This window comes from Thamnophis sirtalis, unplaced genomic scaffold, assembly GCF_051295495.1.
Source record: "Thamnophis sirtalis isolate CommonGarterSnake01/CBP01778 unplaced genomic scaffold, rThaSir2_p1.2 scaffold_1, whole genome shotgun sequence".
NCBI classification, from domain to species: Eukaryota; Metazoa; Chordata; class Lepidosauria; order Squamata; family Natricidae; genus Thamnophis; species Thamnophis sirtalis.
The window spans coordinates 97,985,903-98,007,936 of NW_028261381.1; the positions used below are offsets into that span (position 1 = coordinate 97,985,903).

The 22,034-nt window shown below is 39.7% G+C and overlaps 1 protein-coding gene and 1 long non-coding RNA gene across 4 annotated transcripts in view; one reads left to right on the top strand and one right to left on the bottom strand.

Moving 5' to 3' along the window:
- PAMR1 (peptidase domain containing associated with muscle regeneration 1) overlaps nt 1-6,201 on the bottom strand; it is an 86,837-nt gene extending 80,636 nt beyond the window's left edge. For all 3 annotated transcript variants that reach the window (XM_087719767.1, XM_087719764.1, XM_087719761.1), the window contains exon 1: nt 5,954-6,201. In XM_087719767.1, the coding sequence (XP_087575893.1) occupies nt 5,954-6,029 (76 nt within the window). In that variant the 5' untranslated portion in view covers nt 6,030-6,201. The remainder of the gene's footprint in view (nt 1-5,953) is intronic.
- A 2,255-nt stretch (nt 6,202-8,456) lies between these two features.
- The window catches only part of LOC148049629 (uncharacterized), a 33,858-nt gene continuing 20,280 nt past the window's right edge, over nt 8,457-22,034 (top strand). The window contains exon 1 of the long non-coding RNA XR_015697562.1: nt 8,457-8,950. This is a non-coding gene — a long non-coding RNA (uncharacterized LOC148049629). The remainder of the gene's footprint in view (nt 8,951-22,034) is intronic.

Consider the following 22,034-nt stretch of genomic DNA (forward strand, 5'->3'; position numbering starts at 1 on the left):
GGAAGACATTGAACCGGCTCCGCCCGCAAGCCAGTATTCAACAATCTTGTCCTTACTCTGCTTTCCTAACTATGTTTCTTGCTGTATTTCATGTTTCTGAAATATTTTGTTTTAATGGAAAAATAGAGGCAAGTGACCCCAGCATGCCAAAACCTGTGCTGCAGCTAGTTTTAAATAGCCTTCTTTGACAGAAAAGCATTTTTTCTCATATCAGAGTTATGGTGTGGGCAAAATTCATGAGCTGCTGGCTAATAGTGATGCCAAATTGTCAACAGATCTCCTAGTGAAACTGTTGGGTTAAGGAACATATGATGATAGATGCCCCTCAAATTGTTCTAGAAAGTTAAAAACTAGAGGATTTGCAAGATTATAACATAGCAATTACAATAAAGTCATTCCAAGATCCTGATCTGCATCTGAACTTTTTTGAATGCTGTAAGTCTTTCTGGAAGATCAGCATAGACACTTTTTAACTGGCTCGATTTCTTCCACGTCAAATCAATTGAGTGAATATAATTAAGTTCCTTTGAAAAGTACGTAGCAATTCATAGAGGCAATTTTTATGCATACCATGGCAGACAGAGAAAGTTAACATTTCTTATTCCTCTCCGTCCTCTGTAAATATAAGAAAGTAAGTATAAGATAGCCAAATGATTTTGATGAGAATTCTGGACTAGATGCACCATGTGTCAATACAGGAGCCAGGATAAAATCAGTTCCTCCCTTGTCCTAGTCCCGTGGGGGTGAACCTATGGCACGTGTGCCACAGGTGGTACACAGAGCCCTCTCTGCGGGCATACCAGCTGCCTTCCCAGCCCTCTCTGCGGGCATGTCTCCCACTGGCCAGCTGGTCTTCAGGTCTCTGCTGCGTATGCGCAGGGGGGGCACATGCGGGGGATGTGTGCGTGCATGCATGGAGGGCGGAGTGCATGCACAGGGGTACTTTCATTGCATTTTGGGGGCTCGTGCGGCACCCCGGGCCCTGTTTTGGCTTGGTGTAGGTGGCCTTCCAAGCCCAAAACGGGGTGGAGGGCCCCCCACACGCATTGCATTATGGGTGCGCTGTCGCACATGCATGTGTGTGCTTTTGCCGCATGCATGCACATGCCTTTGGCACACAACAACAAAAAGATTAGCTATCACTGTCCTAGACCTTCCACCAAGAATTCTGTTCTAGACTTAGCAGAAGAGTTTTCCAAACTACAGCACCACTAGGGAAAACAGTAGAGAAGTACAATGTATAGAGAAAACCTTGGGAATAAAGGCCCACTTGATATACTACAGGCAGTTCCACCTTGATGAAAACCAGTAGAGTTTAGATGAATCCACTCACACCCAAGGGTAATCCTCCAACCAGATCAGGCTTGATAAGCAATATCTGAGTAAGGGTGGAGTAGTAACCCTGCTAATATAAATTCTCCTCTGAATGTAAGTCATTATCAGAAGTACTTCTTTGTACTTGAGTCAGTATGGTTAGCTGCTATTGAAGAATGACAGACTTCTCTAGACAGTTTTCTGCCTCGACCTGTAGTTTAGATTCTGCCTTTACCATCAAAAACCTCAACTAGGATGTGAACAGGCTTGCCTTCGATTTCTTGACTGACACTGACTACATCTTTAATATTTGTTGGAAGCAGACCTTAAAATGTACAACTAACTTTCCACCACTCCCAGTGCCTAACCTAACATGTGGAAACCTTCCACCCATTCCTAAGGCTTTTACTTGTAAAAAAAAGTTCCTTGGTTCCTATTAACTCATACGGATAATAGGATGTCCAGTTTTATTTTGAGTTTTGTGAGTCTTTCTGGCTTGCTAAAATTCTCTTACGTTCCTTTCAGATTACAATGAAAAACATATATTTTCCCTTCGTTGTAGCAATAGAGGGAGCTCAGATTTTTCTTGGCAAAGAAGACATGAAACAGTTTTTGCAGTAATATTGATGATACAGGCCTTTGACCTTTAAACAAATCATTTTTGGTAAATCTGTAAGGCAAGCACTAGAAATTCCTCCCAAATATGGGAAACAGCCAAAGTATTTGAAGTGACATAATCAGAATAGGGTCTTTTTGTTTTCTGTTGTAATGCTTATTTTAACAAGTCTGTTTCTATATCCTGTGCTTACCAAGAATTATTACAATAATTTATAATATTTACTGTACATAAAGATCTTGTTTTCTGTCTTACAATTGTGACTCGCCTCTTGGGAGAGGTTAGTAAAAATATTATATAGTCTGTGGTGCAAAGTTATTTGTTTGGAACGTCTATCTATGAATCATCTTCTGAACCTCCCAAGTATCCCCAAATAGGCTGAGAACACAAGGGTGTGATCAAAGACAGAGAAATGCTTTACTATGGAGATATGTTTATTTACTGTATATTAAGTAAGCAGGATTATAGACATGCATCAATGTTTCTGGAAATACTCAAGCCGTAAGACATGGCTCTAATTGCTATAAGATATTACAATGCCCAGAAAAGGCTTATGATATCCCAGTCACTCCTTAGATCACAAGTATTCCAAAGAGATTTCTTGGAAGGCTACAAACACAGAACAATGAGTAGGAAAAAAGATGTACTAAAAAGCTGATCCTTCTTTGAATTTTAACGAGAAGATTATAAAGCTTTGGGAAAATCACAGTTACTATGAAGAAAGCCACTACACCCAGTTATTCATTATTGAAAGTTTATGCAGCCCATATCAGCAATTCTGTCCAAACTGTTTCCATCCATTCAGGTCTGAAACCAAACTGCTGGCCAAAGCAATATTTTCTTCTTTAGGTTCTACACATGATCAAATGACTCTATGGTAGAATAGACTAGAACAGTGGTTCTCAACCTGTGGGTGGGGACCCCTTTGGGGGTCGAATGACCCTTTCACAGGGGTCACCTAAGACCATTGGAAAACACATATTTTCAAAAAAAATACGGAAAACAAATAATTTTATGGTTGGGGGTCATCACAACATGAGGAACTGTATTAAAGGGTCGCGACATTAGGAAGGTTGAGACCTACTGGAATAGAATAACAGAGTTGGAAAGGACCTTGGGGGTCTTCTAGTCCAACCCCCTACTTAGGCAGAATACCCTATACCACTTCAGACAAATGGTTATCCAATCTCTTCTTAAAAACTTCCAGTTGAAGCATTTACAACTTCTGGAGGCAAATTGTTCCACTGATTAATTGTTCTAACTGTCAGGAAATTTCTCCTTAGTTCTAGGTTGTTTCTCTCCTTGATTAGTTTCCACCTATTGCTTCTTGTCCTGCTCCCAGGTGCTTTGGAGAATAGCTTGACTCCCTCTGCTTTGTGGCAGCCCCTGAGATATCGGAACACTGCTATCATGTCTCCCCTAATCCTTCTTTTCACCAGACTAGACATACTTAAGAAATTCCTAGTTATGAAGTGAGGAACGAATTTCTTCAACTGCGCTGGATTACAATTCTGCTGTTTTTGTATTAATGACTTTCATCGTTTTCTACCTATTGCTTTTAACCCAGACCAATTAGAAAGCATCAGATTGGGAAAGTTAGCCCCTGCTGTTTCAATTGTTTTGCCAGATCTTCTAGTCTTTAAATATTATTTATTTTGATGTCACAAGTAGTGACAAAACTAGCAGAAAGAAGTTTCTCTCTAATAGCTAATCCAGATGTTGCCAAGCAGGTATCTTTCAGATAGACTAGCGCTGTTCAACTCCCCAAATTCTCCACTGGAAATGCTAGTTGGGAATAACAGGAGCTGTAGTCCCAGCATCTGATGTGTGGGAACCAGAAGTGCACCATAGAAAGTTAAACTACTGATGTTTGACAATTGCTGCTCATTTGATTAAAGTACATGGATAATGTTGGTGGAAATGAAATGCAGGGATGTTTTACAAGAATGCACTCTTATCCGAGGAGCTTTACTTTTCTCACTGAACTGCAAATAGTCCAGGCTTATCTCTAATCAATATTCACTGTCTGCAACTACAATTGATGTAGCTCATAGTTGAGCTGTATATCTAAATTGAAAACATCTGGAAATTGGTGAAGTGTAGCCAACACCTGCGGGTTTTTTAGTTTTCTATGTGGGCAGTAAATATTTCTGCAAATACAAAATTATACTAAATTGAAGATGGAAATGTGAGTTAAACAATTATTTAGCTAAATGTCTAAGGAGATTCTCAGTCATCTGGTCATGGTTGTCCCAAAGGAGCTTTTTCAAGAGGTAACTGGACTTTCTTATTTTTCTCTAAAGATGTTGGATGCTTCTCATCCAACTCTGCTCTGACTGCAATGGCCAGTTGTCTGCAAGGAATATAAATATAAATCCTTCCATTCCCCACCATCCAGTCAGAGCTGAAGAAGCTTCTTGGATGAGATGTGAAATGTCTTCAAAGAAAAACAAGAAAGTCTAGGTGTCTCTTGAAAAATTGGGAATTATTTAGCTGCTGTATCTAATGTGCTTTGGTCTCTTTCTTCCCTTATCCCTATCCTTACATTGCTCCTAATTGATTGTCTGCAAAAAAGTGGACTTCTGTTTTCTTGGACATGACATTGTAAGGTTGGCTGGATGGGCTACTGTGTTAGCTGGATGGGCTACTGTGTCTGAAGCAATTGGGTTAAGACACAGTTGAGGTTACCTTACTGCTCTACTTCAGCTTGGGGTATTAATAGTTCTGCAGTGTAAATGCTCCTTTAGGAGAGAACTGTTTACCTTCTCTTTCTGGAATCAAATGATTCTAGTTTTTATGATTACTACCAAAGGGATTCTACCACATATATTCCCCTTAGACTTATGAGAGATCCAAACTAGAGCCTGCCATAGATTCGCCCAGGAAACTCATGTTGTTTGATTTCAATCCTTTTAAATAGAGCAATAAATCCCAATGCTACATATGGAATTATTCATATACACTATGAGCTTCAGTGCTTGGAATGCCACAGTATTTACTTACTACATGTGATTTCTTACTAGAATCCTCTTCTTTATTGAAGGAAAGCAACCCAAACAACTTGTTACCCAGACAACTTCTCTCTCTCCCTCTTATGTTGAAAAGCCAAGCCTCAGTCCATAAAGTCAGCCACCCCAGAGAGTAGACTAGATATTTTACCGATTTTACAGTCTCTGTATATATCCACAGGACATTAAGGATTTTCCTATCCCTGATTTCACAGCTTGAACCATTTCTTCTATTTTTTTTAAATGCTGAGTTTGCATCCCAGGATATCTCCCAGGGCTGCAATCTCTGAGAGTGGCCAAGAGCTTCTGGGAGGAAGAACATGGTTTGTAATATGTTAGTTTGTCTTCATAAAACAGCAGGGCGAGCATGCATTTGCTAAGCTATGCATCTGCAAAACTGCAGATTTCCCAATGAACCTATACTCAAGGGGAACAGTCCAGGAAAGTACATCAAAGAAAAGTATGCGGGTTAGCCCGCGAATTTTTTTTTAAAAAGCACAAGCTGCATACATTTGGCCCATTTAATTTCTGCATTATTTTTCTCTTTGGTGTAATACAGAACGAGCAGAAATATATACATAGCAAATGTGGCATTTGCGATCCTTGGCTCTTTTCCCATTTCCTTTCCAGGAGCCACCCCCACCCCCAAAGTTCAAATAAGTCTTGCCCTCTCCTTACCATTTTGGATGAGGAATTTCTACATATCGGAACATGAGAAACTAGTGTATACGTACGTACGTGTGTGTTTGTGTGTGTGTGTGTGTGTGTGTGTGTGTGTAATGCTGTGGGTGGGTGTCTATGTAATGCTGTGGCTAACACGTATCTTATTTCTCTGGAAATTACAACTAGAAAAACTTTCTGTCGCCGCGAGGGCAAGAAAACATAACTTCTATCCCTCAAGTCTCCTCTCCAACACTTCTTGCAAGATCAAAGAAAACTCTGCCCTTTCCAGACGGGAAGGAGCGATCGGTTCTTTTAAGCATGCATAGGAAAGCAGCCTGCCAACTTACGGTACCTCTTGGCAGGCAGGAAATGAAAAGGAGTTGCAGGAGGGTTGCGAGTCCCAAATGCCTCCAGGCAGATAGTGCCATGCTACTGCTATTGCTGCTGCTGCTGCTACTCCGGCCGCCCTGCGCAAGGGCGCGCGTTTCCAGAAAGGAAAGCAGACAGGGCGCGCAGGGCGGTTCAGCCGCGCGTCCTTTTGCCTGGGATCTCACCAAGTGGTGATTCTATATGAAGGGTCTCAGATTTCAAACCTCAACTCGCTCCCCTCATCTTTCGAAGAAGGAACTATCTTCCAGGCTCGTCAGACGGCCAGACGAACACAACGACGTCACACACACCCCTCCAAAACTACTCAGCGGTAACTTAACCCTTTGTCAACGCGGGCAAAGCCGCCCAGGGGTTGGAAGGAGACGACCAACCAGACATAGAGCAGCACCGTAGAGATTTAAAGGCCGGGGGTGGGTGATGTGGGTGGAAGTAATCTTGGGAGGGGGGAGGGCAAAGTGGCCATGGGTTATGTTACTGAGCTTGGTGGGACATAAACTTGATGCAATGAATCCAGGGGTAAAACACGGTTTAGGAAGACCGCGCCGTTTGGTCGTGCGCGAAATACACCGAGAATGGCATGGAAGGCTACTAGGGCTCGATCTTTTAACTCTACTCACTGCAGTACTCTGCCCGTTTGGTCGTGATTGGTGGAAAAAGGCCATTCAAAACATTTCTTTCCATAAACTTTTCAAAGGCATTTGAGAGAAGAGAGAAAGTGGCCTGATTGCAACGTGGCTTTAAGGACTGAATTTGGTGGACAGACTGGACTGGAGAGAAAGCCTCAGCACATCTCACCACAGTAGTGATACTGCTAGGAGAAAGGAGCTTACAAATCTATGCTTGAGGCAGTTCGGTATAAGCGCCCCAATTTGCAATGTCAGAATGAGTGAGCAAGGAGAGCAAGCGGGTGTTTGGCAAAGGTGTTGGAAGGGATTAAAAAAAAAGACAAGAGAAGCCAAGGAGGAAGCCATTGTTACTGCTGATAATTTCTGAGTGCTTCTACTGATAGTTTCTTTTGAGGGTTGTTGATTACCCATTGTTCCTGATTGAAGCATTTGGTTGGCCTAAGCAGCTCAGATGAAACCAATTTTCAAAGAAAGATCACCCGGTAATTGAATACCGAGAAATAAAGAGAACAGTGGAGGGGAGATCAAGAACGAGGCACTGTTTTCTGCTTTTTCCTTCTTTTCTTTTACCTGGTCCAGATTACAGTAGTTTTCATCACAAGGACGTTTACAGAAAAAACGGGAGTTTTGCATGGACATTAACTTGGAGGAATCACCGGAGGCGATTTCAAACTGCCTCATCCACAGCAAGGGAAGCTTTGTTGGGATCTCCTGGATATTGCAGCAGTACTTGTATTCCTGCCAGAAGTAAATTCAGATGACACCTACTGCAAGTATAAGCTTGGAAGAAAAAAACAAAATAAGAGTGGAGAAATTTCTGGATAGGATAGTTGAAGCTCTTCAGAAAATTCAGAGAAGTGGGAGAAAAAAACTAATTAATCAGGAAAGGGTTAAACTATGGATACCCCTTGACTTAAGACCTCAAAGTTTTGATGGAATTGATGGTTACGATTGGTCCTTGGAGTTCTGATTGTTCTACCACCTCCATAGTCACATGATCATGATCTGGGCACTTGGCAACTGGCTCACACTTATGACTGATTGTAGCACCCTATGATCACATAAATGCCATTGTGACTTTCCTTGCTGGCAGGGAACATTGCAAGTTGTTGCAACACCCACATCCTCTGTACTTGTGCCTCGCTGGCCATATACTGTACACACTCTGAAAACAGCAGTTTCTTTAGCCAAATATCAACTCCAGAGACTGGTTTCCCTGTACCCAAAGAAATAATGAGTGGAGGATGTTTTGATTAATTGAGCCTAACTCGATTGATTGTAGGGCAGAATTCATTTTTACTGTGAAAGGCTGATCATTCCATTCAATTATTTCAGCCCGGAATGTTCTTTTTCCCTAAACAGAAGTATTCCATTTTACCCCACTATATTTTATCCCATCCTGGAACTTAATTTTGCTTCTAGATTTTTCTTAGAGGAAAGCACATCTGAAAATTCCATTCTGATCAATAATTAAATAGCAACTCTTTCTTGAACTGCTAAGTGGGTATAAATCAGAGGTGGGTTCCTACCAGTTCGCACCTATTTGGTAGAACCGGTTCGTCAAATCTACCGAACTGGTTAGAAGAGGTTCCACCAGTGGACCTGGAAAGCAGGCCACACCTACAAAAGAAGTTCCCAAAATTTTTGAAATCCACCACTGGCAAGGATCTTGTAACTTGACAGCTTTAAGACTTGCATGCTTCAATGCCAGAGTTTCTGAATAGCTACTTGGATCGATCTAAGTACTAATTCATAATTTCATATCCGGTCACATGGGCGGCAAGTCACTCCCATCTGATCACATGGGTGGCAAGCCACTCCCATAAAGGAGGCCACACCCACAGAGTAGGTTCCAACAATTTTTGAAACCCACCACTGGTATAAATGGGGTATTTTGACAGATGAGATGAGAGAATTATGGTATGTTTCAGACTTTCATTGAAACAAGATTCACGAATCAGAGAACTTTTAAGAATACAACTTTTCTTTTAAAGTTCAAGTAAGCAAAAAGCTGGGAATCACACTCCTGAATTCAGTGCAAGGCCCTAATCGTGTTCCTGCTACACTTCCTAGAAGTGCAAATCTTATAATGTTAGTGTTCAAATCCTTCTTTTTGTGAAGTTTAGATTTGTTTTCTGTGCTCTACTTATTCTTTATAATGGGAGCTGAAGCTCTCTTCATCATTTTCATGGTGGAACTGTGCCTAAAATAACACAAAGTTTGTTGGAAGGTTACAGTTTTGGGGACTTTCAAGAAAATAACGACAAAGCTATCTTAAAACTTTAAAGAATAATGAACAGTGTGAAGAAACTGGACAGATTCTTGGAATGGAGGTAAGTTTCTATAATAAATAAAAATCGAAGATTGACTAGATCGAGGTCAGCCATTTTAAGGGTAAATACTTTTTTCTCCACTACTGCAAAGTTTCATATCTGGTATTAAAGGCATTCCCATTAATGTTTGAATAGTACCATTTCAGAAGAGTTAACATTAAAATATTCTTCCCTATTGCATTTGGATAAACATTTGCAGTATATGTACCAGATACAAGGCATAGGAGAAGATTACTAGCATTATTCCCCACCCCCCACCCCAAATTGTAAATTTTTTCATGCTTCCCTGTAAGAGAAAATAAATTTGCTTTTGGCTATAACACCTCTAGTTATGGCTTTTTTTAAATGGAAAAAGATATAAAGAAAACACTGTATCACAGTTATAATGTAAATTAGGTGCAAAAGACAGAACAGCTTGCTTTAAAAAAAAGAATGTAAGTACCTAATTTAACAGATTTTTAACTTTTAACTGTTATGTTGAGCATTTCCCCTTATGTAGAGTTTTTATGCTGATATTTCTTGTTTTGTTTACATTTTTCAAGGTACCTATTGAATTTTCATTACTTGATTCAACATTCTGTTTCTTATATTAAGCATCAATATGTTTTTGAGTATTTGGACCATTGCTCTTAACTATCTTTTTTTTTTAGTATTTCAGAAAGATCTGTATATTTCCATAAATCATCCTTCTGTCTTTTAAGGCTGTGACTTATTTGGAGGTACTGAAATGGTTTTAGCACTAAATTTGTTCTTCCTGTAGTACAGTTCAAACCTAGTATTTTCTTGCAGACAGTACGGGAAATATAAACAAAGTTCCTTTTTCATTTCTTACATTCTCTTTTCCAGTTTCAGTTAGTCCACCAGTAACGGCGCTTGTCTTTTTTGCATCTTCTCTGATACCATATTTTAAAATGTGTTCAGAAATGTATGCAATAAGCTGAGTACTGTCACACCATGTATTTGTCTACAGCTTGGTTGCTTGTTGTTGATGCCTTAAATGGATTTTGCCAGAAACTACAAACTTGGATTTGTATAATGGTATCTCGCTACTTGATGTTAATTGGTTCTGGGAGGCATAATGGCTACTAAAAACTACAAGTGCCAAACAACCAGGTGATGTACCACATGACCCTTTGTTTTGACCAGGAGAAAATTTCTGTCTGTCCTTTTTCCTATTACAGGGACTTTCCCAGTATGGCTGACTTCCTGTCTGTCCTTTATGGCCATTCCCTCTTCCTTTTGCAGTGTGCAAAGAAACTATGAGTACCAGGAAAACATTTTCACATCAAAATGTGTTGAGTACCAAATTGAATGAGTTTTGAAGCACTTGAATAAAGAGGTACCACTGTATCTTCATTGTAAGATTCACTGTGTTTTTTAACTGCTGGCAGCTCAAACACCATCAACATACACATGGAAAAAATTATCCACAAGACCTTAATTCACATTTAATAGCTATCAAATCATGTTTATTTATCAAATTTGTCTTGCTATCTATCTCATGAAAATGACTCTGGGCAGTGTACAACTATCAGGTAAAAACAGCACACTAAAGAACCGTTGCCCCCGTCTCGAATGGTATGACTGTTGTGTGTTTTAAATCATGCATTGTTTTGTGTCGTTTTTAATTTTGTCTGTATCCCCCCTTCCCTGGTTTGAGTTGTGAGCCGCCCTGAGTCCCCTTCAGGGGAAAAGGGTGGCATATAAATAAAATAAACATTCAAACATTCATTCAATTATAAAAATATAAAAGGATCAGTATTAAAGATTATTATTAAAAATAAAACATAAAAACACCAGACAAAAAGGGATTGAGTATATCCACTGCAGAAGTGGACTCATCTAAGCATGTATTTGTGTTCTGACCTAGGCTTCCCGAGAGCATGAAGCAAACTCCTTGTCCTGGCAAAAAAATTTTTTTATTAATTTACTGTGAATTCTGCTCAGTCACATCCAACAAAGTCTTTCAAGGGAGGATTTACACTCATAAACCTTATCTGGCTTGGCGAGCTGACAGGCCGATATCTGCAAAACTTGGGAAGGAGTCTCGAAGAGTCACGAACAAATTAAGTGAAGTAATTGTCTCCTGCAAACTCCACTCCCCTTTTGCTCCTCTTTTATTTCCTCTGGGAGGGATCATTCATCGTCCACCTGTGGCCTTGCTCCCAAGTCAACCCCTGTTCTTTAGCTGTTCCTTTCGTCTGGTAACTCTGTGCATGCACATATGAGGAACAGGCTCCGGCTGTTTTTCTGGCAGAGATGCCTGACTCTGAAGGCAGCTGATAACTGGCATATGACTCAGGCCCCCTCTCTGCCTCTGACACAGAGCCTTAATTGGAGTCTTCCCCAGACTCCAGACTGGCCCATGTTCGTCCCCAACCGCCTCACTATCTGAATATGCTGCCAGCTCTGCTGGCGGGCCACAATAATTTGATTCATTGAGACACACGTGCCCCCACCCCCCTGCATGGTGATATAGCCAGGACTTGAGGTTCTTCCGAAAGTCAAGGGAGGTGGAGCTAACCTGATTTTGTGTGGGGTATGTTTTATAAAGTGGACTCATCTAAGCATGTATTTGTGTTCTGACCTAGGCTTCCCGAGAGCATGAAGCAAACTCCTTGTCCTGGCAAAAAAATTTTTTTATTAATTTACTGTGAATTCTGCTCAGTCACATCCAACAAAGTCTTTCAAGGGAGGATTTACACTCATAAACCTTATCTGGCTTGGCGAGCTGACAGGCCGATATCTGCAAAACTTGGGAAGGAGTCTCGAAGAGTCACGAACAAATTAAGTGAAGTAATTGTCTCCTGCAAACTCCACTCCCCTTTTGCTCCTCTTTTATTTCCTCTGGGAGGGATCATTCATCGTCCACCTGTGGCCTTGCTCCCAAGTCAACCCCTGTTCTTTAGCTGTTCCTTTCGTCTGGTAACTCTGTGCATGCACATATGAGGAACAGGCTCCGGCTGTTTTTCTGGCAGAGATGCCTGACTCTGAAGGCAGCTGATAACTGGCATATGACTCAGGCCCCCTCTCTGCCTCTGACACAGAGCCTTAATTGGAGTCTTCCCCAGACTCCAGACTGGCCCATGTTCGTCCCCAACCGCCTCACTATCTGAATATGCTGCCAGCTCTGCTGGCGGGCCACAATAATTTGATTCATTGAGACACACATGCCCCCACCCCCCTGCATGGTGATATAGCCAGGACTTGAGGTTCTTCCGAAAGTCAAGGGAGGTGGAGCTAACCTGATTTTGTGTGGGGTATGTTTTATAAAGCAGGCCCATAGTAGAGGAGGCTTGTCACCTGGGACCCATTAAATATAAATTATGGGTAGATAGTGTTCATAGCATGCCTTCTCTACCACAGCTAATGGAATGGGCTGATAATATTGGGGAAAGGTGGTTCCTGGTCTTATGTCATGAAGGACTTTAAAGGTTAAAAGCAGCCCCTTGAATTGGACCTAGAAGCAAATTGGCAACCAGTATATCTCATGGAGCAGAGATATGACATGTCCTGTTCTGGGAACACGCATAACTCTGGCTCTATACAGTACGAGCTGAAACTTCTGCTACAGGGCAGCCCCACATAGAGCACATTACAGTAGTCCAATAGCTCCAGATGATTAGGGCATAAATGACCGTGAGCAGAGTTTGCTGATTTAGAAGCGGGCACAACTGGCACATAATACAAAGTTTTCCAAAAGTTCTCTTAGCCATGATTGCCACCTGCCTTCTCAAGTAGGTTCCATGAGTCTAGGAAGACCCCCAGTGTGCATTAGGAATGTGTGGGGCGCTGCACCCCATCCAGCACCAAAGAAGGCAAAATTGTGGAACTAGTTTTATCAGGATTCAGCTGAAGCCTGTGGTTTCCCATCCAGACTCTCCATCACTTAATATGCCATGGGCAGAGATATAAAATTGGATATCAGTGATTCACTCAGTGCCTCATTTAGATGTTAAGATGTAGAAGAGAAGACAGGCTACAAGAGGCGGAAAGGGTGAGACCTCTCCTCTCAGCCATCACTAACTAGAACCCACTCCAAGGAAATCAAGTGAACCAGCACAGCACTGTACTACCCACTGATCTACATCCATGGTTAACAGCATTGAAAGCTGCCAAAAGGTCAAGTAATGCAAGTATGGAATGCTATTTGTCATTTAGAATAAACTCATTAAAAAAATCAGATGCCAGTCCCTAATTATGACAACCTGTTTGGGGATTCTGAAAGTAGCAGTCCAACATCTAGAAAGCACCATGATAGGAGAAGGCTGGTTCACACAAAAGTCAGATAGAAAGTTTTTTGGATAAACTGTTGGGCTATCTTTATCTTAAGAAAGGTAAACCAGCATGGGTGACCACAGCTAGCCATAATAATATCAAAATGGAAAAATGATATCATAGCATAAAGTCAACTCTCCAGTATATGTAGCATGTTTCATCTCTTGACCATGTCCCTCTCCATTTCCTTAGTGAGACTTGCTCCGATTTTGAGGCTCTCGTCCCAAATACCTGAAGCAGCACAGATCAGTTGCTCTTCCTTTCAGAGAGAAAATGTAAATTACTTAAAGCCTGGAGCATAACTGTATCTCAGTATAGAAATTAAATGCAGATGAAACCCATCCCTAAGGGCTAGCCCCAAGGGGTTTAGTGCAATCTTAATCGCTACATTTTATTTCCCCTTCAGTGTGTTATTGTTGCCTGAGAGATTTGTCTACAAAGCAGAAAAACGTATGCCTGTATTATTCATATTATTAAAAAAAAACATTTTAAAGGAAATATCCAGCTTCATCTGTAACATCAGTTGAACAGTTTTAATAACTTACTAGAGGATTGAAGCAAAGACTGTCCTCTGCCCTTTGAGCCGACAGTATGTGCACAAAATGCAAATTTAGTCTTTATGAAGTTTTGTCCAGTCTCTTCACATTCCTCCAGGATCACTTAAAAGGAAGGTCAGTATGCCAAGTTACATGTGCCTCAAACTGCAAGAGACTGTCATCTGTCCATCTCCTCCTCCTCTTCTTCCTTTTCCTTTTAAAAAAGGGCTTACAATGTGTTCACCATACTAATACTGTTTAAATTGTTCCCCCAAGTGACAGAGTCTTGTTCGTGTGCAAACACTTGACATTTAGATTGTCTTTGCCCCAGAGCAATAACTTGAAATAAAAAACTTTAGGAACGCAACAAGTGATCAAAGCCCTGTCCCAAATATCTGTTGTGTGCATCAAAAGGGGAAGCACTTCAATCAATCAATCATGCTTGCCATTTTAAAGACAGTGACTGCTGCTAAGGAAACCCTGTCTTGGGTGAGATCCAAAAATCTAAGCATTTGAAGATTGTATACAGTAAGGGCATTGGCATGCCATGCTTTCCAAACCTAGTGAAACAGCTCAAAACGTCTCAGTATACATTCCCACAGCTGCTAAGATTGGACAACCATTTATCTGAAATTATATAGGGTCTCCTGCAGGGGGTTGGACTAGAAGACCTCCAAGGTCCCTTCCCTCTGTTATTCTGAACTCAAAACATTTGAGAATACCACTTCAAATTATACAGCTGATCAATAATGGGATGCAAACAAGACACTCCAATCCAACTAGCCACCTTTGAACATCCAAGTAATTTGATGCTTTGTGTCTCCTATGAGGGAGAGCTACCCAGACAGCATTTCTCTGTTTAATTTAATGTAAGATTCATATGATAATATGACATTAGTTATCTTGGCAAGGGAAGTCTTTTGAGTCAGTTTTTGACTACTGGGCACTGCCTGGACAAATGTCTGCAGTTTGTTGACAAAATTTCAGAATTGGTTTGTCACTGCCTTCTTAGGACTTAGGTCTTAGGACTGAGAGAAAGTGATGTGGCCTAGATCACCCATTTGGCTTCTTGCCTAAGATGGGACAGGAAGTCACCATCTCTCACTTTCTAGCCTGATGTCTTAACTGTTACACCAAACTGGTTCTCGTTCCCTCTCTCTCTCTCTCTCTCTCTCTCCCTCTTTCCTTCCTTCCTTCCTTTCTTTCTTTCTTTCTTCCTTCCTTCCTTTCATTATTTCTTTTATACAGAGGGTTCAGGAGTTACATCAGTAGGAAAAGATCCAGGGAAAGAATGTAATCTCTTTGTCTTGGATCATATTTTGAAAATATCACAGACTGCTCTAAGTATCCAGAGAACTCTGAATGAAAACAAATTCTTAACCCCTGAGACAAGTTCATTCTTGATTGTTCCTCGTAAAGGGCCATTGTGAAATAATAGAGGGAAAGTATGTTGCTTAGGCAAACTTATGATGGCTTTTCCTTCCAATTGTACCCTTACACAGTATATCACAGAAGTGAGTACACCCCCTCACATTTTGTAAACATTTACCTATATTTTGTGTATGTTCTTTTATATTTTAACATTTTATTGTACACTGCCCAGGGCCCTTCTTTGGAGGGGAGGGGATAGATGAGAAATGTGAAAAATAAATAAATAAATTATCATGCATTGCCTCCTAGTATGATAGGCTCAAGATCCAGATGGATCTTGACAGACTTGAACACTGGGCCCTATCTAACAAAATGAAATTTAATGTAGAGAAAAGTAAAGTCTTACACAGGCAAAAAAAATGTACACATGTAGACTGGGTGAAACCAGGCTTTATAGCAGTAACTGTGAGAGGGATCTTGGTATCTTAGTGGACAATCGATTAAATATGAGGTAGCATTGTGCAGTGGCAGCCAAAAAAGCCAATGTAATCCTAAATTGCATTAACAGAGGGATACAATCAAGATCAAGTGTGGTACTAATACTACTCTATAAAGCCTTAGTAAGACCACACCTAGAATATTACATCCAGTTTTGGTCACGGCACTATTAAAAAGATGTTGAGACTCTAGAAAAAGTGCAGGAAAGAGTAACCACGATGATTAAGGGATTGGAAAAAAAACATAATGAAGAATGGTTACATGAACTGGGCATGGCTAGTCTAATGAAGAGAAGAACCAGGGAAGACATGATAGCAGTGTTCCAATATTTGAGGGGCTGCCAAAAAAAGAAAGGGGTCAAGCTAATTTCTAAGGCACCCAAAGGCCAGACAAGGAATAATGGATGGAAAGTGATCAAGGAGAGATTCAATTTAGAAATGAGGAATATTCTGACAGTGAAAACAATCAACCAATAGAACAGCGTGCCTTCGAAAGTTGTCCCTGGAGACTTTCAAGAAGAGATTGGACTGCCATTTGCTTGGGTGGGGCAGGGGGTTGCACTAGATGACCTACAGTAAAAGGTTCCTTCCAACTGTTAATCTGTATCTATGTAATATTGCCTAGCTAAACTAAATTTTAAAAAAGCTCATTAAGGCTGAAATTGGTCAGTAATTAAATGGGAAACACCAGAAAATCTATAGATTAGCCTGGAAACTTTTTTAAAAAATCCCCAAAACAGCCATCAGCAGACCATTCTGAGATATGGCCAAGAAAACTAAACATGTAATTATAAGAAGTCAATATTACAAAGACCTTAACAAAATGGGAATAATTACTGTACAGTGTAAACCATTGCTTTTTACTGTTTTTTCTCTTTTCTTCTCCCCAATACAGTTACCAGTATTATGATAATGCTGGAGACTAAAACTGATTTACATTTACATTGGTAGTTGCTAGTGCATCTGTAGTATAGTGGTTAGGGCTTGGTTTCTCAGCCTTGACAACTTTAAAATATGTTTAAAAACTTTAAAAACTTCAGCTGGTTGGGGAATTTCAGCTGGCTAAGGGGTGCTGAATTCTGGAAGTTTTGGATAAATAAACATGTCCTACATGAATGTGGCAGTTCTGTTTTGGAGCTATGGTCTCCAGCTTTTCAGAGAAAAATCTTTTAAAAAATCTTAATAGCAATTATGAATGGGACTGGCCCATCATTAGACTTACCAAAAGCAAGGAAAAGTTTTCTCTCCCTTAATTCTGACAAAACCAACTGTTTTGAAAATGCCTTACAATTGTGGAGAAATCTCTCACTTGTTCTTATAAGAGCTACTAGATGGCAGGTTGCCCATTGATGGAGGAGCAATTCAAGCTTTCTTTAAAATGGGCATTTCGTTCCCAGAAGCAATATTATGGCAGTTTAATTGGTTTTTAATTTATACATTATACCTTAGCCTAAACAGTGACATCATCATGTAAAAATGCTCTTTACGCAGGCATAACATGAAGTTCCCTGGGCTATTGGGAAAACAAACTACCATGCCTGACTGTTTGGGAGGAAACTCTTGCCTCATAAACCACAAGCCAAACAATTTAGAAATACCAGACTAACCAACCAATTAAACAAATGTAGCATGTCTTCACAGTTTCAGCTACAAAGGGAAAGCTATTTGCCAGAACCGGAGAGGATATCTTATGAACTTTATAAATGTGCACTCTAAGACCAAAAAAACCCCAATGTTTGTTGTGGCCTTTGGACCAGAAAACACAACAATAAAATTAGAATTGTAATTATTAATTAAATTGTTAATTAGAAGGGATGAATGACGTGGCTCAGTGACTAAGACGCTGAGCTTGTTGATCAGAAAGGTAGGCAGTTCAGCGGTTCAAATCCCTAGCGCCGTATAACGGAGTGAGCTCCCGTTACTTGTCCCAGCTTCCGTCAACCTAGCAGTTCGAAAGCATGTAAAAATGCAAGTAGAAAAATAGGAACCACCTTTGGTGGGAAGGTTCCGTGTGCCTTCAGTGTTTAGTCATGCTGGCCACATGACCACAGAGACATCTTTGGACAGCGCTGGCTCTTTGGCTTTGAAACAGAGATGAGCACCACCCCCTAGAGTTGGGAACAACCAGCACATATGTGTGAGGGGAACCTTTACCTTAATTATTAATAGAACTTTACAATACAATTTCATAAAATACATTATTATAGTAATTGTAAGACCAATTTTAGTCATATTAATAGATTTCCATGTAACAAAATATTCTTTGGTAAATCAATACTTTATTGATGTGCAGGAAGTAGTGTTATGTGCTGGTTTAAATTAAATTAATGTAGCATTAATTCCTGGCTAAATTGGCTGGACTTCCTTTCATGATATGAGTGAAAAACTAAGAAATTGGTCACTTAAATTATCTTTTTAGAAAGATCCTATAGTGTGGGCTTCAGAAAAATGTGTTTTCACTCCTTATAATTGGGTTATTATTTTATTTGTTTCTTTCTTAGAGTATATTCTAAAGAATGCCCTTGGCTACTAGAAGGAGATGCTGTTAGAAGAAATAAGGAGTGTAAATAGTTAACTTGGAATAAAGAATAGGTACAATCATAGTAAATATGATTTAATATGATGGACATTCATATTATTTATAATATGAATATTATTAACATTCAAAATTAAGAAAGTTCATTTCTGTGATGGGATGTAGTTTGGATTCTCAGGAGGGCTAACGGTGTTCTAGAAGAGTAGAAGAGAGTTTGTGTGAGAGATAGAAGGCAAAGGCAGCTCCTTCCTAATAGTTCCTAGAGTATATGCTTGTGGTAGATGTAATCTGATTGGCTTCAATTTGGAAAGATCTTATCTGTAAATGTCAAACAATAAAGAAATCTACTGGGAAGAATCACTACATATATTTCTTGTTTTATGGAGCCTAGCAATTTCTGTAAAATAATTTGTAAAATACTATTGTAGAAGCAAAAAAGGACACCCATTATTTTTACCAGTAGAAGTACTTCTCTTGCCTCTCACTGCTTGATATTTTTTCCCATGTGCAGGCTTTTTAAAGAATGCCAGAATCATCTTTCTGTACTTTGTATATGGATGATATTGTAATAGTAATCTCCTGTTGAGATGGTCTGAGTTTTGGAATATTGACCATTAGATCATTATTTTATATTGTAATATTCAAATATGCCAAAGTAACTTTTAAACTTTACAGTATGTGCTGGCAAATCCTAGAGCAAATGCTAGGGGACTGCTGGATTACTGTAGAAACATCATAGCTGTAGTCATCAAAATATATAATTCAGCATCTGCTTTAGGATTTTGGAAAAAAAGAAGAAATTCAAGCTGGAAGATTGCTCTGGCATGTTTGGCTACTGATATTCAAGTTTACAAAGGCATGAATGACCAACATCAGATAATAAAGAAAACAAGGGTCATAATTTTCTTACTAAAGAAAACAGCTGGTTACTATCACAACACGAAGTTGTTGAAAGAAATCAAGATTCCATAAACCCATGGAGGAGAGTTCATGGAATCAGCTCGCTTGTGACAATGACTCATCTTGCTCCAAAACATGTGCATCTTGAGTAAATAAGAACTATTTTTTTCCATGAAATTAACTCTAAAGTAACCATATTTTTAGATATTTAGCAATCTTCTCAAAGGAAACCTATTTTTTTCATGATTCAGTACCTCAAATTAATAGCTCCACGTAATTCATCTCTAGCTAGTAAATGCGCGGTGTTAGGCATCATTCTTTCTGTAATGTCGATCAAATAAAGATTTTAAATATGACTTCTGAATATTAAGAAAGAAAAATAGCTTGGCTAACTCTCTAGCTACAATTGTCATAAAATTGTTCTTCTGTGGCCATTTCATAAATGCTTTATTGTTATTTAGCTCAGCCAGCTGGTAATTAAAAAGAAAGCCAGTTTTGTGTAGTGGTTAAAGCATCAGCTAGAAACCAGGAAATCAGGATTTCTAGTCCTGCCTTAGACATTGGGTGATATCAGCCCAGTTATTCTCCCTCTCAAACTTAAGAAGTCTTAGGAACCACTTCTGAAATCTACGGGACTTATCCAGGCAGTCACCAAGAATCAAGATTGACTTGAAGGCACCCAAAACACATAAAAAGGTGGCAATTGTGATGATTGAAACACAGCACTTCTGACTGAGGAAGATTGGGATAGAGAAACATCGAGGTGATTTTTTAAAAATAAAAAATAAAGTTCAGAAATACAATAAATACATGATATTCAAATAAAAATGTACATATAAAATGTTACTGGACTTTGACCATATAATACCTGAAGATATGAGCTATTATTGTCAAATGTATTTGAATGCTGTGAGCAAGCAAATCCACATCATGGTACATTCACTTATTGCCTTAAGCCACAATTGTGATAGCAACAGCACTATATACTGTTCATAGTGCTTTGCAGCACTCAATGAGCAGTTTACAGAGTCAGCATATTGCTCCCAACAACCTGGGTCCTCATTTTACCAACCTCGGAAGGATGAAAAGATGAGTCAACCTTGTGCCAATCAGGTTTGAACACTTGGATGTAAGCAGAGTTAACTTTAAGACTGCTTTCTAACTACTACACTACCACAGCAATTGTGATAAATGTGACTTTTTGAATAAATCATATTTCCTGTTAAGCCAGAATTAGATCCCATTATATCTTAACATGATGTATAAACCCTTTTAGTGTAAAGGAATAATTTTAATGTGTGTTAATAGATGAAATCACTTCCAGAACTGTCCATGAAATTGAGCCAACATCTTCATAATGAGAGGAAACGCGGTGGCTCAGTGGCTAAGACACTGAGCTTGTTGATCAGAAAGGTCAGCAGTTCAGCGGTTTGAATCCCTAGCACCCCATAACGGAGTGAACTTGGGTTATTTGTCCCAGCTTCTGCCAACCTAGCAGTTTGAAAGCATGTAAAAATGCAAATAGAAATATAGGAACCACCTATGGTAGGAAGGTAACAGTGTTCTGTGCACCTTCGGTGTGTAGTCATGACGGCCACATGACCACGGAGATGTCTTTGGACAGTGCTGGCTCTTTGGCTTTGAAACAGAAATGAGCACTGCCCCCTAGAGTTGGGAACAAGTAGCATATACGTGTGAGGGGAACCTTTACCTTTACCTTCATAATGGACCTGTCTATTTAGTACATTGTAGTACTATGATTTCTTTAAAGTGTTGTCACATTTTTGACATGGGATTTCATTTCTTCCTCCAGATTGGAAGATAAATTGCTCCTAAATTGATAGACCTGAATAGATGGAGCAAACAACATATTCCAAAATACAGTAGATTGATCTACTATAGATGTGAAGTCATACAGAGTTTCATCTAAGTAGTGTGCTCAGGATCACAACTGACAACCTATCAGCTAAAGGAATTCATCATATGTTATTATCCATATGCAAATGGACTGATATGGGTGAAAGCTGAACTCTTTTCAGAAATAGAAAGGAAACATTAAACAACCACAAATTTTAGATAATAAGTTTTCAGACAGAATGGGAAATGAATAATGAAGCAATACAAACAGACTGTAGCACACTTCCAAATGATTAGAAATAATTACTGCAACCCTCATACACATACAGCACCTCTCTACTGTTCATCGAAACAGGGCCCTCTTTCTTTCAGCCTTTTGCAGAAGCCTCTAAAAAAAAGACACATCTGCTTGAAAAAAATCTATTTGTTTTCATTAATGCAACTCTTCAAAGAACAGCACCTTTTCTGAGGCTCCCCAGCTCACTTTGATTTAATTAATGGCAGAGAGATGATATGCTGGATAAATTACATTCCGTACAAATTATGGTAGCTCACCAGACAGATGGAATACTTTTGCTCAGTCTTGAAACAGTGTCCATTTCCAGACTCACTTCAATAAATTGGGTTTTATCTTTGAAATTGTAAAACCTGTGTGACCATAATACCTGAGGGATTGCCTCTTTCTGCATAAATCTTCCTAGATTTTAAGATCCTTAAATGGCTTTGAGGGGATTTTGTCTTGAGATGATACAGATACAGTGGCAGAATGCAGCTTCTGAGATTCCTTCTGATTAGTTCCTAACAGAGACCTTTTTCGTTCGCTGGGTTTTGACTGAAAGCTTAATAAGACTTATACCTTGTTACCTACTTGCTTATCCCAGCAGCCTTTAAGAGCATCCATGGTGCAATTGAATGAAGCATCTCAGAATTCCAGACAGCATAATTTGACATCTTCAGATAGCTGCCATATTGCATTTCAAGAGAGTAACTTTAAAGCAGTGTTTCTCAACCTTGGCAACATGAAGATGCCCGGACTTCAACTCCCAGTATTCCCCAGCCAGCATTCGCATTCGCTGGCTGGGGAATTCTGGGAGTTGAAGTCCGGACAT